This window comes from Alosa alosa, chromosome 5 (assembly GCF_017589495.1).
Source record: "Alosa alosa isolate M-15738 ecotype Scorff River chromosome 5, AALO_Geno_1.1, whole genome shotgun sequence".
NCBI lineage: Eukaryota > Metazoa > Chordata > Actinopteri > Clupeiformes > Clupeidae > Alosa > Alosa alosa.
In genome coordinates, this window is record NC_063193.1 from 32,869,029 (window position 1) to 32,891,515 (window position 22,487).

The 22,487-nt window shown below is 42.6% G+C and overlaps 1 protein-coding gene and 1 long non-coding RNA gene across 4 annotated transcripts in view; both read right to left on the bottom strand.

Moving 5' to 3' along the window:
- Positions 1–21,453, bottom strand: part of LOC125294286 (transcription termination factor 1-like) — a 31,971-nt gene extending 10,518 nt beyond the window's left edge. Inside the window, exons 1-10 of one of the 3 annotated variants that reach the window (XR_007193510.1) lie at positions 20,918–21,453; positions 13,014–13,199; positions 12,432–12,510; positions 10,443–10,567; positions 8,709–8,907; positions 4,404–4,490; positions 3,624–3,689; positions 2,515–2,600; positions 1,894–2,067; positions 1,726–1,753 (exon numbers count right to left, since the gene is read on the bottom strand). Coding sequence is in view for 2 of the 3 variants with exons in the window: in XM_048242831.1 (XP_048098788.1) it covers positions 1,934–2,067; positions 2,515–2,600; positions 3,624–3,689; positions 4,404–4,490; positions 8,709–8,907; positions 10,443–10,567; positions 12,432–12,510; positions 13,014–13,199; positions 20,918–21,344 (1,389 nt within the window). In the remaining variant the exon portion in view is untranslated. Of the gene's footprint in view, positions 1–1,145; positions 2,068–2,514; positions 2,601–3,623; positions 3,690–4,403; positions 4,491–8,708; positions 8,908–10,442; positions 10,568–12,431; positions 12,511–13,013; positions 13,200–20,917 lie in introns of those variants that run through there. The other 2 variants (XM_048242831.1, XM_048242830.1) reach the window with 2 other exon arrangements.
- A 151-nt stretch (positions 21,454–21,604) lies between these two features.
- On the bottom strand, positions 21,605–22,485 carry LOC125294290. Its single transcript, XR_007193511.1, has 2 exons — positions 22,441–22,485; positions 21,605–21,668 (listed from the first exon to the last, which is right to left on the bottom strand). It is a non-coding gene; the product is annotated as an uncharacterized LOC125294290 (long non-coding RNA).
- Between the last annotated feature and the right edge of the window lie 2 nt (positions 22,486–22,487).

Here is a 22,487-nt window from a genome sequence, read left to right on the forward strand (position 1 = left end):
TGGTGTTCACATTGTGAGCAGGGGTAGAACTAAACTACTAAATACTCTCGAACTAAATACTAAATAAATTAAATTTAAAAAGTCCAATGTGCTTGAGGGTGAAGCATAAGACGCTTGTAGTGACAGGGCCGGGACTGGTAAGGTGCTAAAGGGAGTGAGTGTCATGGTGAAGGTGCAAAAAGTAGTCCAACCATAGTCCTTTAGTTATGTGTGCATGGCAAGGTGCTCAAGAGAGTGAGTGTCATGGTGAAGGTGCAAAAAGTAGTCCAACAGTGCAAGAGTAAGGTCTAGAGACCAGCATAAATAATATGGACAAATAGGAGAGTAAAGTATAATGTAGACAAGGTAATATAAAAAAACTGTCAGTGCAAAAACAGGTTGAGGTAATAGGGTTATAGCCATTCATTCATTCAGTATTGTAGCAGAAGCCTGACTGCGGCCATTGATCATGTGTGCTAATATAGCATGAAAAACAGTGTAGCAGTAAAACAGTAGTGAAAACATTAGGCTGTGGACATTAGTAAAACAGTAGTAAAACAGTAGTAAAGCAGTAGTGGGCAGTCAGTACTCAAACATGGAAAGGATGGAGAGGCAGACAGACTAAGCAGAGAAGTCTATCTCTCCTCTTCCATTTAGTGAGGCATTGAACAGTTCAATGGCCCTGGGGACAAATGACTTCCTCAGCCTTTAAGTTGTGCATGGCAGTGAGCGAAGCCTCCAGCTGATCAAGCTCTTTTGCTTTTTAATAGTGCTGTAGAGTGGATGACATTCATTGTCCAAGATGTTGATCAGTTTGTTCAGGGTCCTTTTGTCAGATATTGAAGTGATGCACTCCAGTTCAGCTCCCACTACAGAGCCAGCCTTCCTTACCAGCCTGTCAAGTCGCCCAGCATCCTTCTTCTTTGTGCTTCCTCCCCAACATACCACTGCATACACCATCCATACCACATCCACTATACATCAGCTATATAACCCACCATCCACCACATATAACCCACTATACACCATCCATATAACCCACCATCCATATAACCCACAATACACCATCCATATAACCCACCATCCATATACCCCACAATACACCATCCATATAACCCACAATACACCATCCATATAACCCACAATACATATATCCATATAATACACCATCCATATAACCCACAATACACCATCCATATAACCCACTATACACCATCCATATAACCCACACTTTTAAGATGACCCTTTCCGCAGCTATGACCTTATGAACACTAAAGGTGATGAAAAAACAATGCTCAACAGAGACTGGATTAAAATAATTTGATTTACTATATAAATTGTGAGATATTGCATAACATTTTAAAATGTCAAAATATACATTTCAATATACAAAGTACAAAACACAAAGCAGATATTCTTTTCAATCATTATCACAAAAATAATTCTTCTGAAGTTCTTTAGAAAAAGGCCCACAAAGAAAGACAAATAAATGTTATAAATGTAATGTTAAATATGTCATACAAATTCTGAACAAAAGAATCCGAGTGTCTTCATCAGATGTCATCCTGCCCCACTCAGAGCACAGGTTCATTGGCAGCCGGGGCTCACTCAGGAGTCAGGGGAGATCTAGGATCCAGTGTGAAGAGGAAGCTCACTGTGTGTGTGTGTGTGTGTGTGTTAGGGCTGGGGGGTGGATTTTCAGATGCTGGATGGACAGCTTCTCAGGAGGAGGAGACAAACGGAAACACACACACACGTACGTACGCCCTGAGAGAGTCAGGGGAAGTCGGGGAAGATCTCGAACAGCTTGTAAGATGAAACACACACACACACACACACACACACACACACACACACACACACCGCCCTGAGAGTCAGGGTAAGTCAGGGAAGATCTCGGACAGCTTGTGAGAGTCAGGGTAAGTCGGGGAAGATCTCGGACAGCTTGTGAGAGTCAGGGTAAGTCGGGGAAGATCTCGGACAGCTTGTAAGACTGCCGCTCCTCACTGGCCACGTCCTCCTCCTCACACATCTCCAGCTGCTTCTCCAGCTTGGGCAGCACCTGCTCATACAGGAAATCAACAATGTCTGCAGCACAGAGCAGAGGAGGGGCAGATAGAGAGAGGAGGGGCAGATAGAGAGGAGAGGAGAGGCAGATAAAGAGAGAAGAGGAGGGCAGATAGAGAGAGAGGAGAGGAGGGGCAGATAGAGAGGAGAGAGGAGAGGCAGATAGAGAGAGAGGAGGGGCAGATAGAGAGAGAGGAGGGGCAGATAGAGGGGAGAGGAGGGGCAGATAGAGAGGAGAGAGGGGGCAGATAGAGAGGAGAGAGGAGGGGCAGATAGAGAGGAGAGAGGAGAGGAGGGGCAGATAGAGAGGAGAGGAGAGGAGGCAGATAGAGAGAGGAGGGGCAGATAGAGAGGAGAGGAGAGGAGGAAAACAGGAGGCTGTTTCAGTCATGTACAGCTTTTCACAAACCCCTGGTATTAGACAACAGAATGATATGATATGAATGAACCAACAGGGGCAGTACTCACCACAGAAAGACATTGTGTACCAGCCCGGGACATAAATCACTTTCAGCTGGTAGTACCTCATTTGTAGATAGTCAGGAGGAGTGTTCCTTTGGAAAGAATTGAAGAATGCTATTAAAAACCGTCTCCTTAATTACAAATGGAGACACTGAGCTGACTAAAAATCCAATGTTAATTCAGTTGGGCTAGAGCAGGTAAAAACTTGAAGCTGACTGGCGACAGAATACACATTGTCTTACAACCTTTGGCAGTGTCATTTTGAGTCAGAACAAACATATAGGTCAAGAGAAAATCAACATTAAATCAATATTTGCCAGGGGTATGAATCATTTTGTTCTTAACTGTATAATATAGTTAAAGGAACGGTATGTAAAAATGTATTTCAATTAATCATAAAATGGCCCTGATATGTCACTAGACATTAAGAAATCATGTTCATTTCAAATACTTATATCCCTGACAACAGTAGTCCGGCCAGGATATTGTCATTTAAAAAGTGAAGTTGCCCTCCACCTATCTACTAATCACAAAGTCAGTAGCGTTTCGGCATCCAGGTTTGCAACCTCGAGTCAGCAGGGAGGGGAGGGATACACCGCTCTTCAGTAATTTGAAAGTGATTGCCGTACCAGTGTTGGCCACAATCTTACATATGGTTCCTTTAAATTAGAATACACATTAAAATAAATGGCTCTCCTCAGGTATCTTTCCGGTCACTGATCGCTCTCCTGTCTGGAGTCAGATGGGGGAGAACGATCAGTGACCGGAAAGACCAAATATGGGGTTCCTGGGCGGGTTCCCCGAAACACTTTTCCAATGTAAATGTGTCTGATGGGGGAGCAATTAACTGAGTATACCATTTGGGATTGTAGGAGGAAACGTTCTGTCTGCTCACAATAAACAGTCTGTCTCAGCCATTTCTGTGGCTGAGACAAAGGAACAGTTACAATATTAAAAACCACCAATAATCTACAGAATCAATACCAAACTTTCACTCAAACGTCACACTAACACAGGATTCTTGTCTATAAACACAAACGTCACACTAACACAGGATTCTTGTCTATAAACGGGTCTGAACGCTGGGTGACATCAGATTTACATTGCCCACTTACCCGAAGAGATGAGTGAGGTCATCCCACACTATGTCTGAAGGCTCCTCCACAGCCATTTCATTGAGTCTGAGGGAGACAGACAGACATGAGCTCAGTGACCACTGGAGACATAGACAGACACATGCTCAGTGACCACTGGAGACATAGACAGACACGAGCTCAGTGACCACAGTGACCACCGGGGACTGTTTCACACAAGCGGGGGGGCTTGGACAACCAGATGAAGGTGAAAATGGCATCTAAAATATTATTGAAAGCAGTTATCAAAATGGCATTTAAGTTATTATTGAAAGAAGTTACTAAAATGGCATCTAAGTTATTATTGAGAGCAGTTGTTGTTTCAGTAACAGTGTGAAGACAAACAAAGCTTCAGAGAAGAGGATACAGGCAGCAGCTATTTGGATGACATAGTCGTTATCCACCCAAAGGGCGAGGACAAGTATAAGTATAAGTATATACACTCTTTTTATCCCGTGAGGGAAATTTGGTCTGCATTTATACCAATCCGTGAATTAGTGAAACACACTCAGCACACAGTGAACACACAGTGAGGTGAAGCGCACACTAATCCCAGCGCAGTGAGCTGTCTGCAACAACAGCGGCGCTCGGGGAGCAGTGAGGGATTAGGTGCCTTGCTCAAGGGCACTTCAGCCGTGCCTACTGGTCGGGGTTCAAACCGGCAACCCTCCGGTTACAGGTCCGAAGTGCTAACCAGTAGGCCACGGCTGCCCCAAGCGGGCAGACACGTGAACAGACAGACTGGGACAGTTTGAAGCGTACGCTCTGATCAGCTGGATTTGCCCAGTGAGGCTCTTCCTCCCTTTGATCGCTCCTCCACTCGTCATTCTTTTGGTCAGGTAATCCATCCTGCACACAACAGAGACACAAAGACGAGAACATCAGCACAGTTACAGGGCCTTCGCATGGCTTCACAGTTACAGTTGCCTTCACACTACCTCAAAAGTTATATTATTTGAAATGTTAATGTACGCCACTTCCAATCAACAGTGATTATTTCGACTAATACAATTCATTCACAAAAAACCGACTCCCAGACAGCCCAAAGCGATCTCATTCACAGCAGCAAAGTCCTTTTAGGCAAGTCCCTCCACTCGGCGGCCATATTGTAACGCTTTTTGGGCACTTATCGGGCATCTATTTTCGGGCAGAACTGAGTGTGTGCAAGACTTCATGAATCACGACAAACCAATGTCGCTTCAACTGCAAGACACATGATTGGCACGATGTATTCACATGTCAACTTTTGGCAGAGGAAGGGGCAGAATGTGTGTAGACGACTGCCGTGTTTGCGTTATGTATTAACCCTTAGAACCCTAAGCTGTTTTTAGGGCATTTTCACTACCTTTATTCATAAGGATTTATTCTGGTTATTGTGAGTGCCACACACACATATTATATATTGTTTTTTTCAGCAGAGTCTAGGCTATCCAGATCTGCCATCATGTCATGTATTAGTCCTAGCATTTATTTTATTTAGAATTTTAAAGAATTAAAATATAAAAAGCGTATTATAAAAATTATTATATTTTGACCTGTATCTCACCATAGCAAGCTCATAGCTCTACATGCATTTCATGTGTGTGTAGGGCAGACTGTCCTGAATCGGGCAATATAATTGCCATGTTGGAGGGATACTCTGGGGCTGAGCAATTTACAGAAATATGTGGTGTGTGAATTATGGAAATAAATGCCATTTGTTATTTAGTGATGAAAAATGACCTTTCTGCGCTCCATATCTATGACCCGAACTGATCTGACCTGACTTGACCAAAGTTTGCGTGTTAGCATGTGTGCCATAATGATTCTCAACCTTTTACTGCATTGCCATGAACAAAGTAAAGGCAAAAAAGGTGTTTCTTTGTTCAACAAATTGGGATGCAATGTGAGCCTTGAATTGGATGCCATGCAGGAATTTGCTAGGATCTCAAAACCGGATTATGAACATGCTTTGCCGTAGAGAAACACACGATAGCGTTGGATTATAAACATGCTTTGCCACAAAAACGTGGGGTAAGTCCAACTATATGAAGTTATTATTTTGCTGTCACTTCGTCTGTTTTATAACCCAGAAGGATCAATATACATGGTATCAATGAATAGCCCTGTGTCTCCTCTTTCATCTGATATGCTTGCCATATCTATGCGATCCATGGTTTAGCGAAAGTAATTCAAACGAGAGTAATGGGTGCGCAGGTGAGCATACAAGTATAGACTGTAAATATGATGCAATTTCATTTAATTTCATGATTTATTTTAATTTTCATACTTGATCGTACATTCAAGTGCGTGGTCTCGTTGGAAAGCCCCACTTCTTCTCTGTCATGCTATAAAGGTTTCATCCCGCTGCGATGAACAGCCACAGAGCAATGTAACAGAGAAGAAAGGGTGTGTTTTTTGACGCACTTTGCGTCAATCGGCTTCTAAGGGTTAACCCCATACATTTCTATTCAAGATTGTTTGAGTGCTGTGTCTCCTCATTAGAAAGTCTCTGCTAGCGTTGCCAGCATAGGCATAGGCCTACATAGGCTACCTATTGTTTGTGATCAACAGGCTCAGGCTGTATTTTTTCTTGTAACATAAATAGGTCTATTTGTGAAATGCTCTGATGCAGCAAGCTTTGAGCTATGGTTCGTTATTGTAAGATTTAGCCCTAATGCAAAATGTTGAATAAAAATGTGCGAGGTTCCATAGCCTATTCAACGGTGCTGATGGTACCTGAATTGCGCAAAAGAAAGCGCACTTTAGACTATATTGTTCATTAGCTTAAGATTTAGATTGAATGCAATCCGCATGCTCCAATAGCGTGAAAGAAAGCGCCTGTTAGGCGGTTTTATTAGCCCATACAGAGTCTATATCGTTATGTCGAGAGGTGCGAGATAAAGCTAAAGCACTTTAATTGGAATGATTTTAGCTTGTGTGTTATTTATCGCGGGCACGGGTCGGGTAACGGGCCAAATATTAACGGGTAATTTTGATATCATCATGTGTGACGGGTTGGATCTGCTGCTGAACTTTGCGGGTGCGGGAGGAGGCGGGTCTCCAAAAATGGAGCCGTGCAGGACTCTGGTCTAAATGATGTTTTGTTTCGGCTAAGCTCACATGTCGGTCTGTCGCATGAGCTAGTCATGTAGGCTTATTTCATGGAATTCACTTCCTCTGCTAATTTTTTTTTTTTTTGGTAAGTTTATACAGTCGTATGCAAAAGTTTGGGCACCCCTTACGAAAACCACTGCATCAGTGTGTCACTTGCTGAGCTTTTGAAGCAGCAACTTCATTTTAACATATGTTATACCTTATGGTAACAGAAACATCTCAGTAGTGAAATAACTTTTATTGGTCCAACAGAAACATGTTTATGTGCATTTAAAGAAAAATAGGCATGTGCATAAATTTGGGCACCCCTAAGAAATAATTCCATTAATATTTAGTTTTGCCTCCTTTTGCTGCAATAACGGCCTGTAGACGCCTCCTGTAGCCAAAGACAAGTCCCTTAAGTCTGGCAGGTGGTATTTTGGCCCATTCCTCCACACAAAACGCCTCCAGTTCAGTCAGGTTTCTTGGCCTCCGTGCGTGGACAGCCTTCTTCAAATACATCCATACATTTTCAATGATGTTAAGGTCTGGGGACTGGGATGGCCATTCCAGAACATTGTACCTGTGCTTCTGCATGAATTCCTTGGTGGATTTTGAACGGTGCTTAGGATCATTGTCCTGCTGAAAGATCCAACCCCGGCGTAGCTTCAACTTTGTGACTGACTCTTGAACATTCTTGTCAAGAATCTCCTGATACTGTAAGGAATTCATGTGGCCCTCAACTTTAACAAGTTTTCCAGTACCTGTGCTAGCCACACAACCCCATAACATGATGGATCCTCCACCAAACTTTACAGTGGGCAACAAGTTCTTTTCATGGAATGCAGTGTGTTTTTTCCGCCATGCATACCTGTTCGTGTTATGACCAAATAACTCAATCTTGGTCTCATCTGACCACAGTGTTTTGTTCCAAAATGCTTCTGGCTTGTCCAGATGTGCTTTTGCATACCTCATTGCGCATCACCCTTCCAATTAGCTCTTCCTGGTGCAAAGTACGCTGGATTGTGGAACGGTGAACAACTACACCATCAGCAGCCAGATGTTGTAGTTCTCTGGAGGTGGTCTGTGGCTTCTCTGTGACCATTTTAACCATCCTTCGCCTGTGCCTTTCCCCTATTTTTGTCGGCCTACCACATCTTTCCTTCAAACGGACTGTTCCTGTGGCCTTCCATTTCATAACTACATTTCTGACTGTGGAGACAGACAGTCTAAACCTGTCAGATAATTTTTTGTACCCTTCTCCTAATTCATAATGTTGGATTATCTTAGCTTTGAGGTCAGCGGAGAGTTGTTTTGAGGTCCCCATGTTGCCACTCTCTAAGAACCTAGGACAAGCACAGCCAGCTATTACCTATATTAAATAGCCTTTTTCATGATTAGTTCCACCTGTCTTTGTTATTGAAGGTCTAACGAGCTAATCAAAGCAGTTTTGTGCTGCAACCTGTCAGCTATAAATCCGTACAGGTCTTGAAATGAATGCTATTAAAAGGGTGCCCAAACTTTTGCACATCCCATTTTTTGCATTTTATTTTATTATAATAAAACTGTGTAATGCTACTCTAAGAATTTTGGTCTGGAAAACACTCAAACGTCTACATCTTTGTAGGAAAACAAATCTTGTTGCTGTGATCTTCTATTATAAAGGAAGAGCAAATTGTCATGAAATCTCAGAGGGGTGCCCAAACTTTTGCATACGACTGTATATATTTGAGCTTTTTTCCGATAGGCCAGTGGAGTGTGACAGGAAGCGAGCAGGAGAGAGCATGGGAAGAGGTGGGATGGGAAATGACCACAGGTCAGATTCAAACTGGGTCTCCGTGGCCATTTGGAACCTAATGTGGTACGGACGCTGCAGCCAGCTTGCACAATAGCGCCCCCCGATGGACACACAGTAAATTCTCACCATTTCTCCCTGCACTGCAGCCAGCTTGCACCACAGCGCCTCCCGATGGACACACAGTAAATTCTCACCATTTCTCCCTGCACTGCAGCCAGCTTCGGGTCGATTGCTGCTCGGCCACCTTCACCCAGGCTAGCTTCTTATACAGGTCCTTTTTCTTGATGACCAAATCCCCATCTGCACCAGGCTCCGCCCTCTCCAGCAGCAGCTGCCGCACACTCGTCAAGAGGCTCTTGAGCTCCTCCTCCGCCCATGACCCGTGAGTGTCAGCTGAGCAAACGGAAATGAGAAAGAATAAAACAAGACAAAAACTGATTTGTTGACACTAGTTAAAAACAGTTCTAATCTAGCTGACTTGTCTTCGCGGGGTGACCCAAGCTTCCTGGGTCTTCAGATCAATTAATATAATAATAAAATTAGCTTAAAGATACCGTTCCACAACACTATCAATATGCTGATTTGAGCTAAACGGCCATCTTTTTTCTAAAGAGTTCTTTTGAGCACACCCACTTAATGGACAGCTAGTGAACCGTGAAAGGCAATACTACTGACAATACTACAGACAATACTACAGGCAAGATGCCATATTAATGGGTAAAAAATGTATGGACTAATCCTTTAGGACTATGGGCCCCAATTTAAATTCTGGGCAAAGTACAGTCAGTCAGTCGTGAGCAAACTGTCTCGTACCTGAACTGAAGATATTCAAAAGGGTGTAGGAGCATTGAGTTCATCCGTCAATGTTTCAATTAAGATCTTGCTCATGGTATTAATTGGCCAAAAGATTTTGTCCAAATCATTGATACGAAAGGGAGGTCTGAAAACTTATTTTATTTTCCCTTCAAAGTGTAATGTGTTTCTATGTTTCATCCAAGTGGTAGCTAAAAACCTGTCTAATAAAGACTATCGTGACAATCTGGCCATAGCCCACAGTTAAATCATGGTGCAATGGTTGTTTGATTTGCTTTTTGACTATGTTCACATAGTGGATGTGTGCATAACTGCGGTAAAGTTGGTTTTAAATTGGATGATGGACATTTACATTTCAAATATATCAAACCAAACATCAAATTTTAAAGAAGCTTTGTGTTGGACTTGTATAAACATATTAATATTAATTTGACACAAAGTCGTCCCTCATAGCCAGTGCTAAATGGATTTTTCGAATGTGTCTAATATCCAACATCTAATATAGAACCAACTTTATCGCGGTATGTGCATAACACAGGGAGAATAGTAGTCTACATCGGAACCTCCCGTGTTAAAGTGATGGTTCGGAGTGAATTTCACCCTAGAGTCATTTGCACGATGACCATGAGCCAAACACACCCCCAGAAGCCTTTTTTCCCTTGATCAAACATTGGTTTAACATTGGTCGAGTTAGCGATATCAGTCTATGTATCACCGAATGGCTGTGCACCGAAATATTAGTGCATTCCTGGAACTGGGCGTCGCTAGACTACATCCTTATGCTACGTCATGTAGCCTATCGTTCAAGTCACATGTCGTCATGGTGTCACTGTCAACACAGGTGTCGTGGACATGCTAGACTTTTGATCATGGTGTCGTGGAATGTCATTGGTTATTGAATAAGTCACATTACAAGAGGCATCCATCCTTCACCGTCGTTCCCGCCCTTTCAAATGCGAGCACAACGCTGGAAATATATTGGCTGTGACAAAATCTTGGCCAAATTGGTATGAAATCGTGTAACCTGACTTGGCCATTAGACTTCAGATTTTGCACTTAACCAGTCATTTAAATTGGGGCCCTACAGGTGTTTTGGCATGGGTCTTATCACTCACTCATCATAGAAAAGCGTTTCTGCAAGGCTTCATAGCTGCGACCCATCTTGTCTGAGATGGTGACCCAGTTTGTCCCATGCAGTGTGTACAGCTTCTTCAAGGCCTCGTTCTCGTCTTCTGTAAACCTGCGGAGGAGATGAGGCAGAACCATTACACACATGGAACTGTCCCGACAGGGTGCTGCATGGTCACAGACTCTTTAATTCACCCGAGTCCATATCAAATGGATGTCTGGCCACTAGGGTGCATCATCCACCTTGACATATGCAAATTAATCTGTCCCTATGCTTATCATGTTCCAATAAGAAAAGAAAAAAACATTCCTGGTAAATTTTGAAGTAAATTGGATAATATTTAGGTGGCCCACCATTAACCTTTATGAATGGTCAAAATTGTTGGCAAATTCAGGAAATCGCCTGGCAATATGGGGGACTATGGGGGTATATTTCACATTATTTCACTATTATCAATTTTTTAGCCAGTAGTTATTTGAATAATAACTGTATTAAGGACATAAAGCACACAGCTCACTGGATAAACATTGGGTTTCTTTATGTTGTTATACATATTTTGGTGATTTTTCTCAGAAAAACACCTTAATGTGTGTTGTAACACAAAACACACAAACTGTTGTTGCTATGGTGTTATATGTTAAAATGTCATAATTCCAAATCAGATATAGGCTACATGCATAGGAATGTTTTGTTTAGTGTAGAGTAGTAGTTGTATCACACAGGATTACATGAACTTTCTTGCAACACCGCTTTTAGTGGAGAGTGTAGTAGCCTAATGCCAATCCACAGTCTTCAAAATGTACTCTGTCTACAAGACAATCGTCTTGGATATTTGGTTTGGGCAGTGGCCTTGTTTAGGATGACTTAATTATCACTGGATCCCGTCCTTCAAACTGTCGTCAAGTTCTCAGGTGCTTCATGTGGTATCTTTCGGATGGTTCATCAGAAAACAGAACAAAGTGGGAATCAGCAAATATCGTGTGAATGTGAAGTGATAATGACTGATCAGATTATAGTATAAACCGCAACTTTTAAATATGATACATATTTTACATCGACTTGGAACGGGGGACCTCACTAACCACCACCAATGTGTAGCATCCACCTGGGTGGGTGACGCACGATAGCCATTATGCGCCAAAATGCTCACCACACACTAGCTTGAGGTAGAGAGTGAGGGAATGAATGAGCCAATTACAGTGGGGGATGATTAGGGGGCCAGATTGAATGAGCCAGATTGGAAATTTAGCCAGGACAATGGGGAATCCCCTACTCTTTGCGATAAGTGCCATGGGATCTTTAATGATCACAGTGAGTCAGGACCTCGGTTTAACGTTTCATCCGAAGGACGGCATCTCCTACAGCGCAGTGTCCCAGTCACTGCACTGGGGCATTGGGATCGACCTTTTTGGCCAGAGGGGAAGAGTGTCTGACCACCCACCAATACAACTTACAGCAGCAACCTAGTTTTTCCAAGGAGGTCTCCCATCCAAGTACTAACCAGGCCTACACCTGCTTAGTTTCAGTAAATTACCTTCAAGACAAGGTATCTGTTGGTCTGACTGCTTCCCCCAAAATGTACACTACTGCCATATCTCAGGAAGCAAGATAGAGACACACAACTCACACCAAATGATGCTATCCATATTTATATTCAACTTCCATTGACATTATAGGGCTAGACCCATTATTTTTGGCGTTATTTAAGAAAAAATGATATTTTCAGCCTAGCTTTATGGACGTCTTTAGTTGGAAACTTCAGAGGCTGGGTGGGCCACCTAAACATCAATAGAATTCAATGAAATTTCACATGGAAGTTTTATTTGGTTAATGGAACAACATTATTCAGATTCATTTTCACAATTTTTCAAAAGTGAGGCGGATGATGCACCCTACTGGGCACATTTCAAAAGCAATCTTCCTGCAGCTGCTCTGCGTTTTAAAGTGACATAGTTGTTGAAAGGCTGGTTCTTACTTTCCCAGGTAATTCTCCTCGTCAGACATCTTCCTGGCTCGTGATAGGATGTTGTGCCAGTTACGAGGTATCCCCGCACCTGCTCACACAGAGGACACAAATCACTGCAATAGCCACTTCACCACTCACATCAACAAACCAGCCCTACCGTTTTACACTAATTTTCTGTGTATTAGCCGCAGGACAGTGTTTTATGCAAGTTAAAAGAAACAAAACCAAAATAATACAATATAAATTGCCCCTATGTATTGCTGAGGAAATTTTGCAAAATCAATGTATAAGCCGTGGCTTGAAATTACGGTAATGTTAAATCGGCCTAATGGCAGTGGGAACAAACAAGCAAAATAATCTCTCACCCACATTAGATTTCATCAATGCTCATTCATCCACATGACATTTATACTCATTCATCCACATGACATTTATACTCATTCATACACATGACATTTCCACTCACAGACACACGTGACATCAATACTCATTCATCCACAAGACATCAATACTCATTCATCCACATGACATTTACACTCATTCATCCACATGACATTTCCGCTCACACACACGTGTGGCATTTCTACTCACAGAGACTAGGGAGAAATCCCAACCGTCTCTTCTGTCCCCTGATGATCGCCCTCTCTTCCGGGAAGCGGTGTGGTTTGAACAGCTTCAACGTGCTGTCAATCCCGCTGATGAGCAGGAAGTTTTTTATATTCTCTTTCAGCCTCTTGTTCTCGGAACCGGTGAACTTACCCATACGCAGTGGGATACCTGTCGTACAGGTGAGAGGGCGGAAGACACTCAGTCACAGAAAAATGAAGTGGTCCCTCGACATTACACAGACCACATATTAAGAATGTTACACCACAGAGACCACCCAACCCCACATATTAAGAATGTTACACCACAGAGACCACACAACCCCACATATTAAGAATGTTACACCATAGAGACCACACAACCCCACATATTAAGAATGTTACACCATGGAGACCACCCAACCCCACATAATAAGAATGTTACACCATAGAGACCACCCAACCCCACATGTGCCGATCATCCATTGTGATGGTTGACAGACATCACGATGGGAAGCAACCATCGTGATACCACGCCTCCACATGCCAGTCACTAATTCCTGCTGTAACAGGCTAACACATAAAAAAAACCTTTCCCTGGAAATGAATTTTAAAGGCTGTCAGCCAAACAGTACCTTCTTGTAAAATAAAAGACTTAGCCTATTAGTCTACCTATCATCTTATTCAAATAATTCCTGACTGTGACTACAGGCATATAGCCTACATTGGACGTAAAATATGTAGCCTAATGTTTTAGCAGAAAATAGTCCTATTGAATTATTATTGTTAGGCTACGACTAGGACATTCTAGCGCTCAAATATTTTTGCGAAGCTACAACGATCGCCAAATGCGTCCTTCTCCTCTGTGTTAAATAAACAATTTCTTTCGTTAATTATAGGATCAGAAGGTAGCCTTTCCGTCTTTCACTGTAAGGCTTGTATTTCATGCATTTAGCAAAAGTCCCAGACAGCAGAGTGGTACCACAGAGTGGTAATCGGGATTCGTTATTTGTAAAAGTTTTTTTACTTCGCCCTCCTATAGCCTGGACTGCGCGATCGCAGCCCTTTACTATCACTTCCCGCTGCCTTCATAGTCAGCATAGAGGTAGCCTGATAACGTGGGATGCTGCATAGCACACTACTGAAGATTTTAAATGAGTGACCACAATAGTAGTCTTAAGTAGCTTTTTTGCTAGGCCCAGCGAAGGCTGGCAATGTGTAATATTCCGCTGGTCGGTGCACACGCAAGTGTTCAGATTGATTGTCTATCCGTCTTTCACGACGATTTTCTTGGAGCAGATCTTCCACATACTATACTAACCCCCCCCCCCCCCCCCGACGATATCATCGGCCATCACAATGTTTTACTGCACACATCATCAAATGCCAGTTTAGGGGACATCCCCCAACCCTAATTAAGAATGTTACACCATACAGACCACACAACCCCACATATTAAGAATGTTACACCATAGCAGAACCAATGCACTCAACAATGATGAAAAACCAAATACAATACAATTTACTTATTCGTAACAAGCTGTACAGAGATGAACTAGCTTCTCTGATAATTTGCCATGCCTCACAGATGCTGCTGGCTTCATACTGTACATGAAGATAGCACAGTGGTGCCAGTTCAACAACTTGACCCTGAATGCCAGCAAAACAAAGGTGGTGGACTGGTGGTGGACTATAGGACACAGCACTATAGGACTATAGGACACAGCAGTATAGGACAAAGCACTATAGGACTATAGGACACAGCACTATAGGACACAGCACTATAGGACAGAGCACTATAGGACAGAGCACTATAGGACAGAGCACTATAGGACTATATGACACAGCACTATAGGACAGAGCACTATAGGACACAGCACTATAGGACTATAGTACACAGCACTATAGAACTATAGGACATAGCACTATAGAACTATAGGACACAGCACTATAGGACTATAGTAGGGCTGCAGCTATCGATTCTTTTTGTAATCGATTAATCTAGCACTTTATCGGATAATTTTTTATTTGCATTTTTAAACAACCAAAACAAATAATGTAGTGCTGGGCGGTATACCGGTTCACACCGTATACCGTTGTATATTTTCATTATGATATATGATTTTTAATATACCGCCATACTGGTGTATTTGATCACACAACGTTTGGAACGCTGGTACCGCGTTTCGCTTCAGGCGGAACTTTTTTCCTAACCGACGCGATGGTGCGACTGCGAGGCATAGCTGGGCATAGTGAGGGTAAGAGGAAGTCTACCAATGAAGTGTGGAGATACATTGAGCCTCGTAAATGGGTGTAAAACAGTGATTTATTTGCATGGCTAGCCGATGCGAGAAGCACCACTATTGAAAAAAAAAAGCTGTTGGTAGCATCGGCTAACTAGCTTCAGATTTTTGGAGTGCAGGGGACAAGCGAGATGGGCTATGAGACATACGTTCACACTCGGTATCATGTTTCAATACACTTTAGGTCAATATCACAACGAATTCTCCTTTAAGAATATTCGCTGAAATTATCCAGGTAGCAAGTAAAGCATGTTATAGACATGAACTTAGCAATACTAGCTGGCTAGTTAGAAATGATCCTGACTGTCATCAGTGCACCAAAACAAACTTTTTTGTTAATGTTTTGCCTAGCGAACCGAACCGAAGTTCATGGCAGGCTAACAAGACATCCATATCCACATGGGTCATTCCACGTCAATTCAACCAGGGCCCACGCACTTAGGTCTCAAAAAATTCTGAAAAATTTCCAAGATACAGCCAGTTTTACAGGGGGAGGGGGGTGTCGATTTTGTTTGGCTCTTTTTTTTGTCAAAGTTCACAAGCCCACAGCACAAGAACTAAACCATGTAGAAGGTTCAAATTTTGCATGCTGGTACATAAATAGGAATAGTATGTAGCAAAATCGTCACGTTTGGTCTGGATAATCCTGCATGGTCACAGCTGTCCCTAAAAGTTGATACAAATTTTATTGGAGTTTTTGGCTGGGCTCTGTTTAAGCCTTCAGAAGACATATTTGTACTCAACATAGGCTCTTGATTTGTTTTCCTTACTGAGATAAGTAGAACTCTCACAAAAAGCAATGAACAGAAAATAAATCCCTTCAGGGTCTGAACAGCAGACCTCACAAGTCTGAAAAATCATTTTCAGACTGATTTGCCAAACACCTGCAGCATTTGGCATTAGACTACTAACAAATAATTTTACCATTTTTAAAAAATAGCATACCATTAGGCTACTAACAAATCATTTCTGGAGTGAGCCTATTTGCTATGGTAACCTAGCAACCTGTGTATGTGTGTGTGTGTGTGTGTGTACACGCGTGAGGAAAGATGAGGGTACAAGGATACAAGGAAGTTTATTGTCACATGCATATAGTTACTGGAAGCAAGAAATGCAGTGAAGTTATGTCTGGTGTCAGCCTATTTGTGCAAAGGGTTAGTAAATTAAGTGGCAAGGGCTGCATAAGAAAGGTGGGGGAGGATTGGAATTGGGGGTGGGGGGGGCACCAACAAGGAGCACCCAAGATCAGCAGGGGCAAGGAAAAACTCCCTTACCAAGGAAGAAACCTTGGGCAGATCCACTGCTCAGCTCAAGGGGCTAACCAACTGCCAGGGGTCTTGGTGTGTGTGTTGGGGGATGACAGGGGAGATGGGATAGTGTGCTGTGTATGTGGGGAGAGGGCAGTGTGCAATATGTGTGTTGGAGAAGCTTCCCTCATGAGACAATGTGCTGTGTATGGGGTGACAGTGTGCTGTAAGTATGTTGGGGATGTGTGTTGGAAAAGCTTCCTGATGAAATAATGTGCTGTGTATGTAGGGGAGAGAGGGCAGTGTACTGCAAGTATGGTGAAGGGACTTACTATTGCAAGCAGAGTACATATATATGTTGTATGTGAGTGATGAAGATGAAGAGTGGCTGTGTGTGTGTGTGTGTGTGTGTGTGTGTGGGTGGGGGGTGACAGTGTGCTGTAAGTATGTTGGGGATGTGTGTTGGGAGAAGCTTCCTGATGAAATAATGACTGTGTATGTGTGTGCAAGTATGGTGAAGGCTTACTGTAAAGCAGTGCACTGTGTATATGTTGTATGTGGAGTGATGAAGATGTGTGTGTGTGGAGGGAGGGAGTGGCAGTGACTGTGGGTGTAGTGTGCTGGGTAAGTATGTAAGATGTAGAGGATGTGTGTTGGAGAAGATCCTGAAGACAATGTGCTGTGTATGTAGGGAGGGGGGCAATGTGCAGCAAAGTAGAGGAGGCTTACTGTAGCAAGCAGTGTGCTGTATGTATGTGAGGTGATGACAGTGATGATGTAAGTGTGTGTGTTTTTGTGTGTGTGTTGGGGATGGGGGTGGGGGGGGCAGAAAGGCTAGGCAATCAAGGACATGGGTAGATGGAGGAGAAATCAAAAAAATAAATAAAAAAAGTTCTATGGAGATGTGCAAAAAGTTAGAAAAGTCAGATATGTGTGTATGTGTTTTTGGCGATGTGATGAAATAAGAAAATAAATAAAAGGTCTATAGCATAGGGTGAGGGATGTAAAAAGTGCTAAAAAGTCTTGTAGGTGTGTGTGTGTGTGTGTGTGTGTGTGTGGGGGTCATGAGTGCTGAGATTGAATGGTGCAAAGTCAGTATAGTGTGAGTTCAGAGTTGGGAAATGTTTGAGAGTGCTGAAGAGTGGTGCGTGCATGTGTATAAGAAGGGGTTGTATTTTAGGCATACTGTCTTGCAATTGAACGTGAATAAGTTTACTACTTAACATTATAGATAGATAGATAGTCTAGGCTAGATAGATTGATAGATAGCCTACTTTATTGACACTTGGTGAAGCAGCATGGAGTGGATGTTTTCGGTTCAGATGCTTGTTCTTTACCTTTATTGGTATGTAATGATCCTAAAACTTTACTTGACATTCTCTGCCATTTATGGACATCTTGACTCCGCAATCGCGCCAGCTTTGGTATCACGATTCACGCGCTAGTGGTGTGCTTTCTGAACAACTGTCCGTGTGAGGCTTCGAGGCAGGGTTTTTGCCTCGAGTAATTTTTGTAATCGAGTTATTTGAGTAACTCGATGAATCGTTTCAGTCCTAGACTATAGGACACAGCACTATAGGACTATAGGACACAGCACTATAGGACTATAGGACACAGCAGTCACACTGTATTAGGGTTGGGTATCGTTTGGGTTTTATCCGATACCGGTGCTAAATCGATACTTTTAAAACGGTGCCGGTGCCGTAACGGTGCCTGAACCGGTACTTTGTATTTGAATTAAAATGGTCTAAAGCATGAATTGTTTTTTTTATTGATAAGACAAATTTTTTTTTGGAAAATTTGGAACTGTTATATTCAATTTACTATCAATATCTCATTGCTCCTACGCATAATAGCCTACATTTAAAGGTTAAAACAGCTTGCCATGGATACACACACAATGGTAAGCTCTGCTTTCAAGTTTACCCAGTGTAATGGTTTGCCATAAGGTATATTAAAAACCCGGCCATTATATAGAACTGCCAGGCCATGGACAACGGCATTTGCAAAACAAGCTAATCCTAACAGGGACTCTTTCTGAATTAATTTGGTGTGTTCCCAAATGCTTCAAGAAATTTCATGTCTTCCCCCATAACACACAATAGTTTTGAACATGTTAGGCTACATGTTGTTGTTGAAATGTTTAGATTCCCAGCCCTAGGCATTTTAACAGCAACTATGGCTATCGCGCGCCACACCAGTCAGCTGAGTTTAATTATTGATAGCGACGAGAGGGTTCCGTAGCGTCTTTGACAGCTCAGTGACATCGGGTATGAAACCTACATATTTATGTTTTTGCCAGCTAACTTTTAACATGATCTTCATATTCATTGTGATGCTTTATGGGCCTCATGCATATGAAATATAAATATAATGCCATTTTGTTGTTTAGAACACACCGTGAAATAAAAGTTTTCATCTTACAACTTTGTTGATAACATTTCAAATAAATGCCAGCTAAGCGATTAGCAAGGATATTGTGTAACGATACTGTTGATGTTGTTTCATAGCCTTTTGCTTGTATGTAGTTAGCCCACTGCTAGATTTTGACAGGAGCTCGTGATATAAACTTTTAAAGTAAGCTACTTGGGCTCCATGGCTGTCAAACACTGTCCACCGCCCCACGTGGTGACCCCTCTGGTTTAATACATAGGTGTTTATGTTAGCTAACTGTATCTGGATGTGTTGCTATCAAGCAAGGCGTTAGAGATGGCATGACATGATACAGTATGTGGTGACCCCTCTGGTTTAATACATCCAGTGTTTATGTTAGCTAACTGTATCTGGATGTGTTGCTATCAGGCAAGGCGTTAGAGATGGCGCATGACATACGGTATGTGGTGACCCCTCTGGTTTAATACATCCAGTGTTTATGTTAGCTAACTGTATCTGGATGTGTTGCTATCAGGCAAGGCGTTAGAGATGATGACATGCGACCCCTCTGGTTTAATACACATGTTAGCTAACTGTATCTGGATGTGTTGCTATCAGAGCAAGGCGTTAGAGATAGGCATGACGTGCAGTATGGTGACCCCTCTGGTTTAATACATCCAGTGCGTTTATGTTAGCTAACTGTATCTGGATGTGTTGCTATCAGAGCAAGACGTTAGAGATGGCGCATGACATGCAGTATGTGGTGACCCCTCTGGTTTAATACATCCAGTGTTTATGTTGTTAGCTAACTGTATCTGGATGTGTTGCTATCAAACAAGGCGTTAGAGATTGACATGCAGTGATGCCTCCAAAAGCGATTTAAGCCATCCGTTGTTATTGATGCAGTTACTACGCGTTTGTGCAGTATGTGGTGACCCCTCTGGTTTTACATCCAGTGTTTATGTTAGCTAACTGTATCTGGATGTGTTTATCAGAGCAAGGCGTTAGCATAACGGTATGTGTATCTGGTTTAATACATCCAGTGTTTATGTTAGCTAACTGTATCTGGATGTGTTGCTATCAGAGCAAGACGTTAGAGATGGTTTTAATACATCCAGTGTTTATGACATGCAGTATGTGTGGTGACCCCTCTGGTTTAATACATCCAGTGTTTATGTTAGCTAACTGTATCTGGATGTGTTGCTATCAGAGCAAGACGTTAGAGATGGCGCATGACATGCAGTATGTGGTGACCCCTCTGGTTTAATACATCCAGTGTTTATGTTAGCTAACTGTATCTGGATGTGTTGCTATCAGAGCAAGACGTTAGAGATGGCGCATGACATGCAGTGATGCCTCGTACAAAAAAAAAAAAAAAAAAAACGCGATTTAAGCACCGAAATCCACGTTGTTATTCGATGCAGTTACTACCGTTTGACATGCAGTATGCGGCACCGGTGCCATATTAGAACCGTGTTTCGGTGCTCAACTCTACACTGTATTAAAGAGAAGTGGGCAGGGGGGCACTGCAGCGCCCGTGCCATATTCGGTCCATGTCTGCCCCGGGCCATTTCCCGACTCCATCTCTCCTCACTCGCTTGCGGTCACTCTCTCCACTGTCCATCCACATTAAAGGCATTAAAAGCCCAAAAATACTAGCCTGGCTAATCCCAGACCTAATCTCGTTGTTTGAGGTCCCTCAGCACACAACGAAAGTTGAGCAGCTAAATGCCTTTTCACCACATGTTTTGCAACAGTATCTCTATGCATGTGTCAAATAGAATCCTGATGTTCTACAACAGCAGAGCCATATCTATATGGCTCTGTACAACAGTATCTCTATGCATGTGTCAAATAGAATCCTGATGTTCTACAACAGTATCTCCATGCATGTGTCAAATAGAATCCTGATGTTCTACAACAGTATCTCTATGCATGTGTCAAATAGAATCCTTGAATAATAGAACAAACAAAGCATATTTGCTCACCTTGCTTCTTGAATTCTCTGAAGCGGGGCAGGTCATACTGGATGAGCTTCCGTATCCAGTGGTGGTTATGAAACGGTGCGTTAGGCGCAAACTCCTTGAGCTCCTGTAGCACGGCATCTTCAATGTCCAGCACAGGTGCTTTCCTTGGCCCATCATCCGTGTGAGGCGGTGTGTGTGTGTGCAAGTGTGTGTTTTCCGCAGGCTGTGTGTCCGCGCTGGCTTGTCTGTCTGCAGTCTTTCTGGTCTTCTCGGACTTGCTCTTGGCCGGCTTCTGTTGGACTGCCCCACTGTCCATTTGCACCGGAGGGAGTGACACGTCTGCGCCGGTGTTCTCTCCAGCGGAGACTGCCTCTTCAGTCCTCCTCCTCTTCTTTTTCCTCACTTCTCCCTCCTGGGGAAGAGCAACATCTGTAGACTCTTCCGTCATCACTGGTGTCACTGCTTCATGTTTTCTTTTCTTTTTTCTGTCACTAACTCCACACGGAACCTCAGCTGGTGTATCCTCATCAGCTCTCTTTGATTTCTTCTTCTTCTTCTTGTGTGTCTTGTGTCTGTGTTGTCTCATGAGAAGAGTCCACTCCAGTGGTTGTCTCATGAGGAATGCTGGGCTCTGAGTCCACTCCAGTGGTTGTCTCATGAGGACTGCTGGGCTCTGGCGCCGCCCCTAGTTGGTGTCTCTTGTTCTTCTTCTTCTTCTTCTTCTCCTGAGACAACAGTTCTGCTTCCGTCATGGTCACCTTTAGTATGTTTCCTGTAACAGTATGAATGGAAATCAACATGAATCTTCACAGAGAAATAAATAGATAGATAGATAGATAGAAACTTTAATTCCAAAGGGAAAATTCAGACTTCCAGTCACTTATAACAGTAGGTTAAAGTATGTATATATAATAAAATCTATATATAAGTCTACAATAAATAAAAATATAAAGTGCAGGACAGAGTTGTTAATGTATAAATAAATATGTCTGTGGAGATGCACACTCCTATAGGCAGGTACCAATAGATCACTATGAGTGGGACAAATCACTTTTTGAGTCTCGTGTTGCACTCTGGGAGAAGCAATCTGTTGCCGAGCAGGCTTTTCTGTTGGGTGATCATCGAGAATGGCCAGCAATTTAAGAGTCCCCCGCCACTGCAACCGACACACCAGAGTCTAGCTCCATGCCGACCAACAGAAATGTTGTGCCTCTTCTTAAAAGAAAACATTCTCAAAGCATGTTTGCACTTAATGTATTTGACATATCTGAGCTAAGTACTTCATAGCAACCATAAACCTATTCAGCGTTAGTCCTATCTAGGATCTTCAGCCATAACGTTCCGTTCTCTGAGCTAGATAAACAAAGTGAACACCGTCTACGTTAGCTATAAAGTATGTAAATCATATGGACTTCAGATACGATAACCAGCTACATGCTTATCGACGGATATAATGTAAAGATAATAATTATATACGCAAACTCTAACAACAGCAATTGTGAATCTAAAACGGTTATTTACGGCGTTTTACTTCGACAACTCACCCAAGCACGGCAAAATCGACTCGTCGTGTGTGTACACGTTTTTCGCT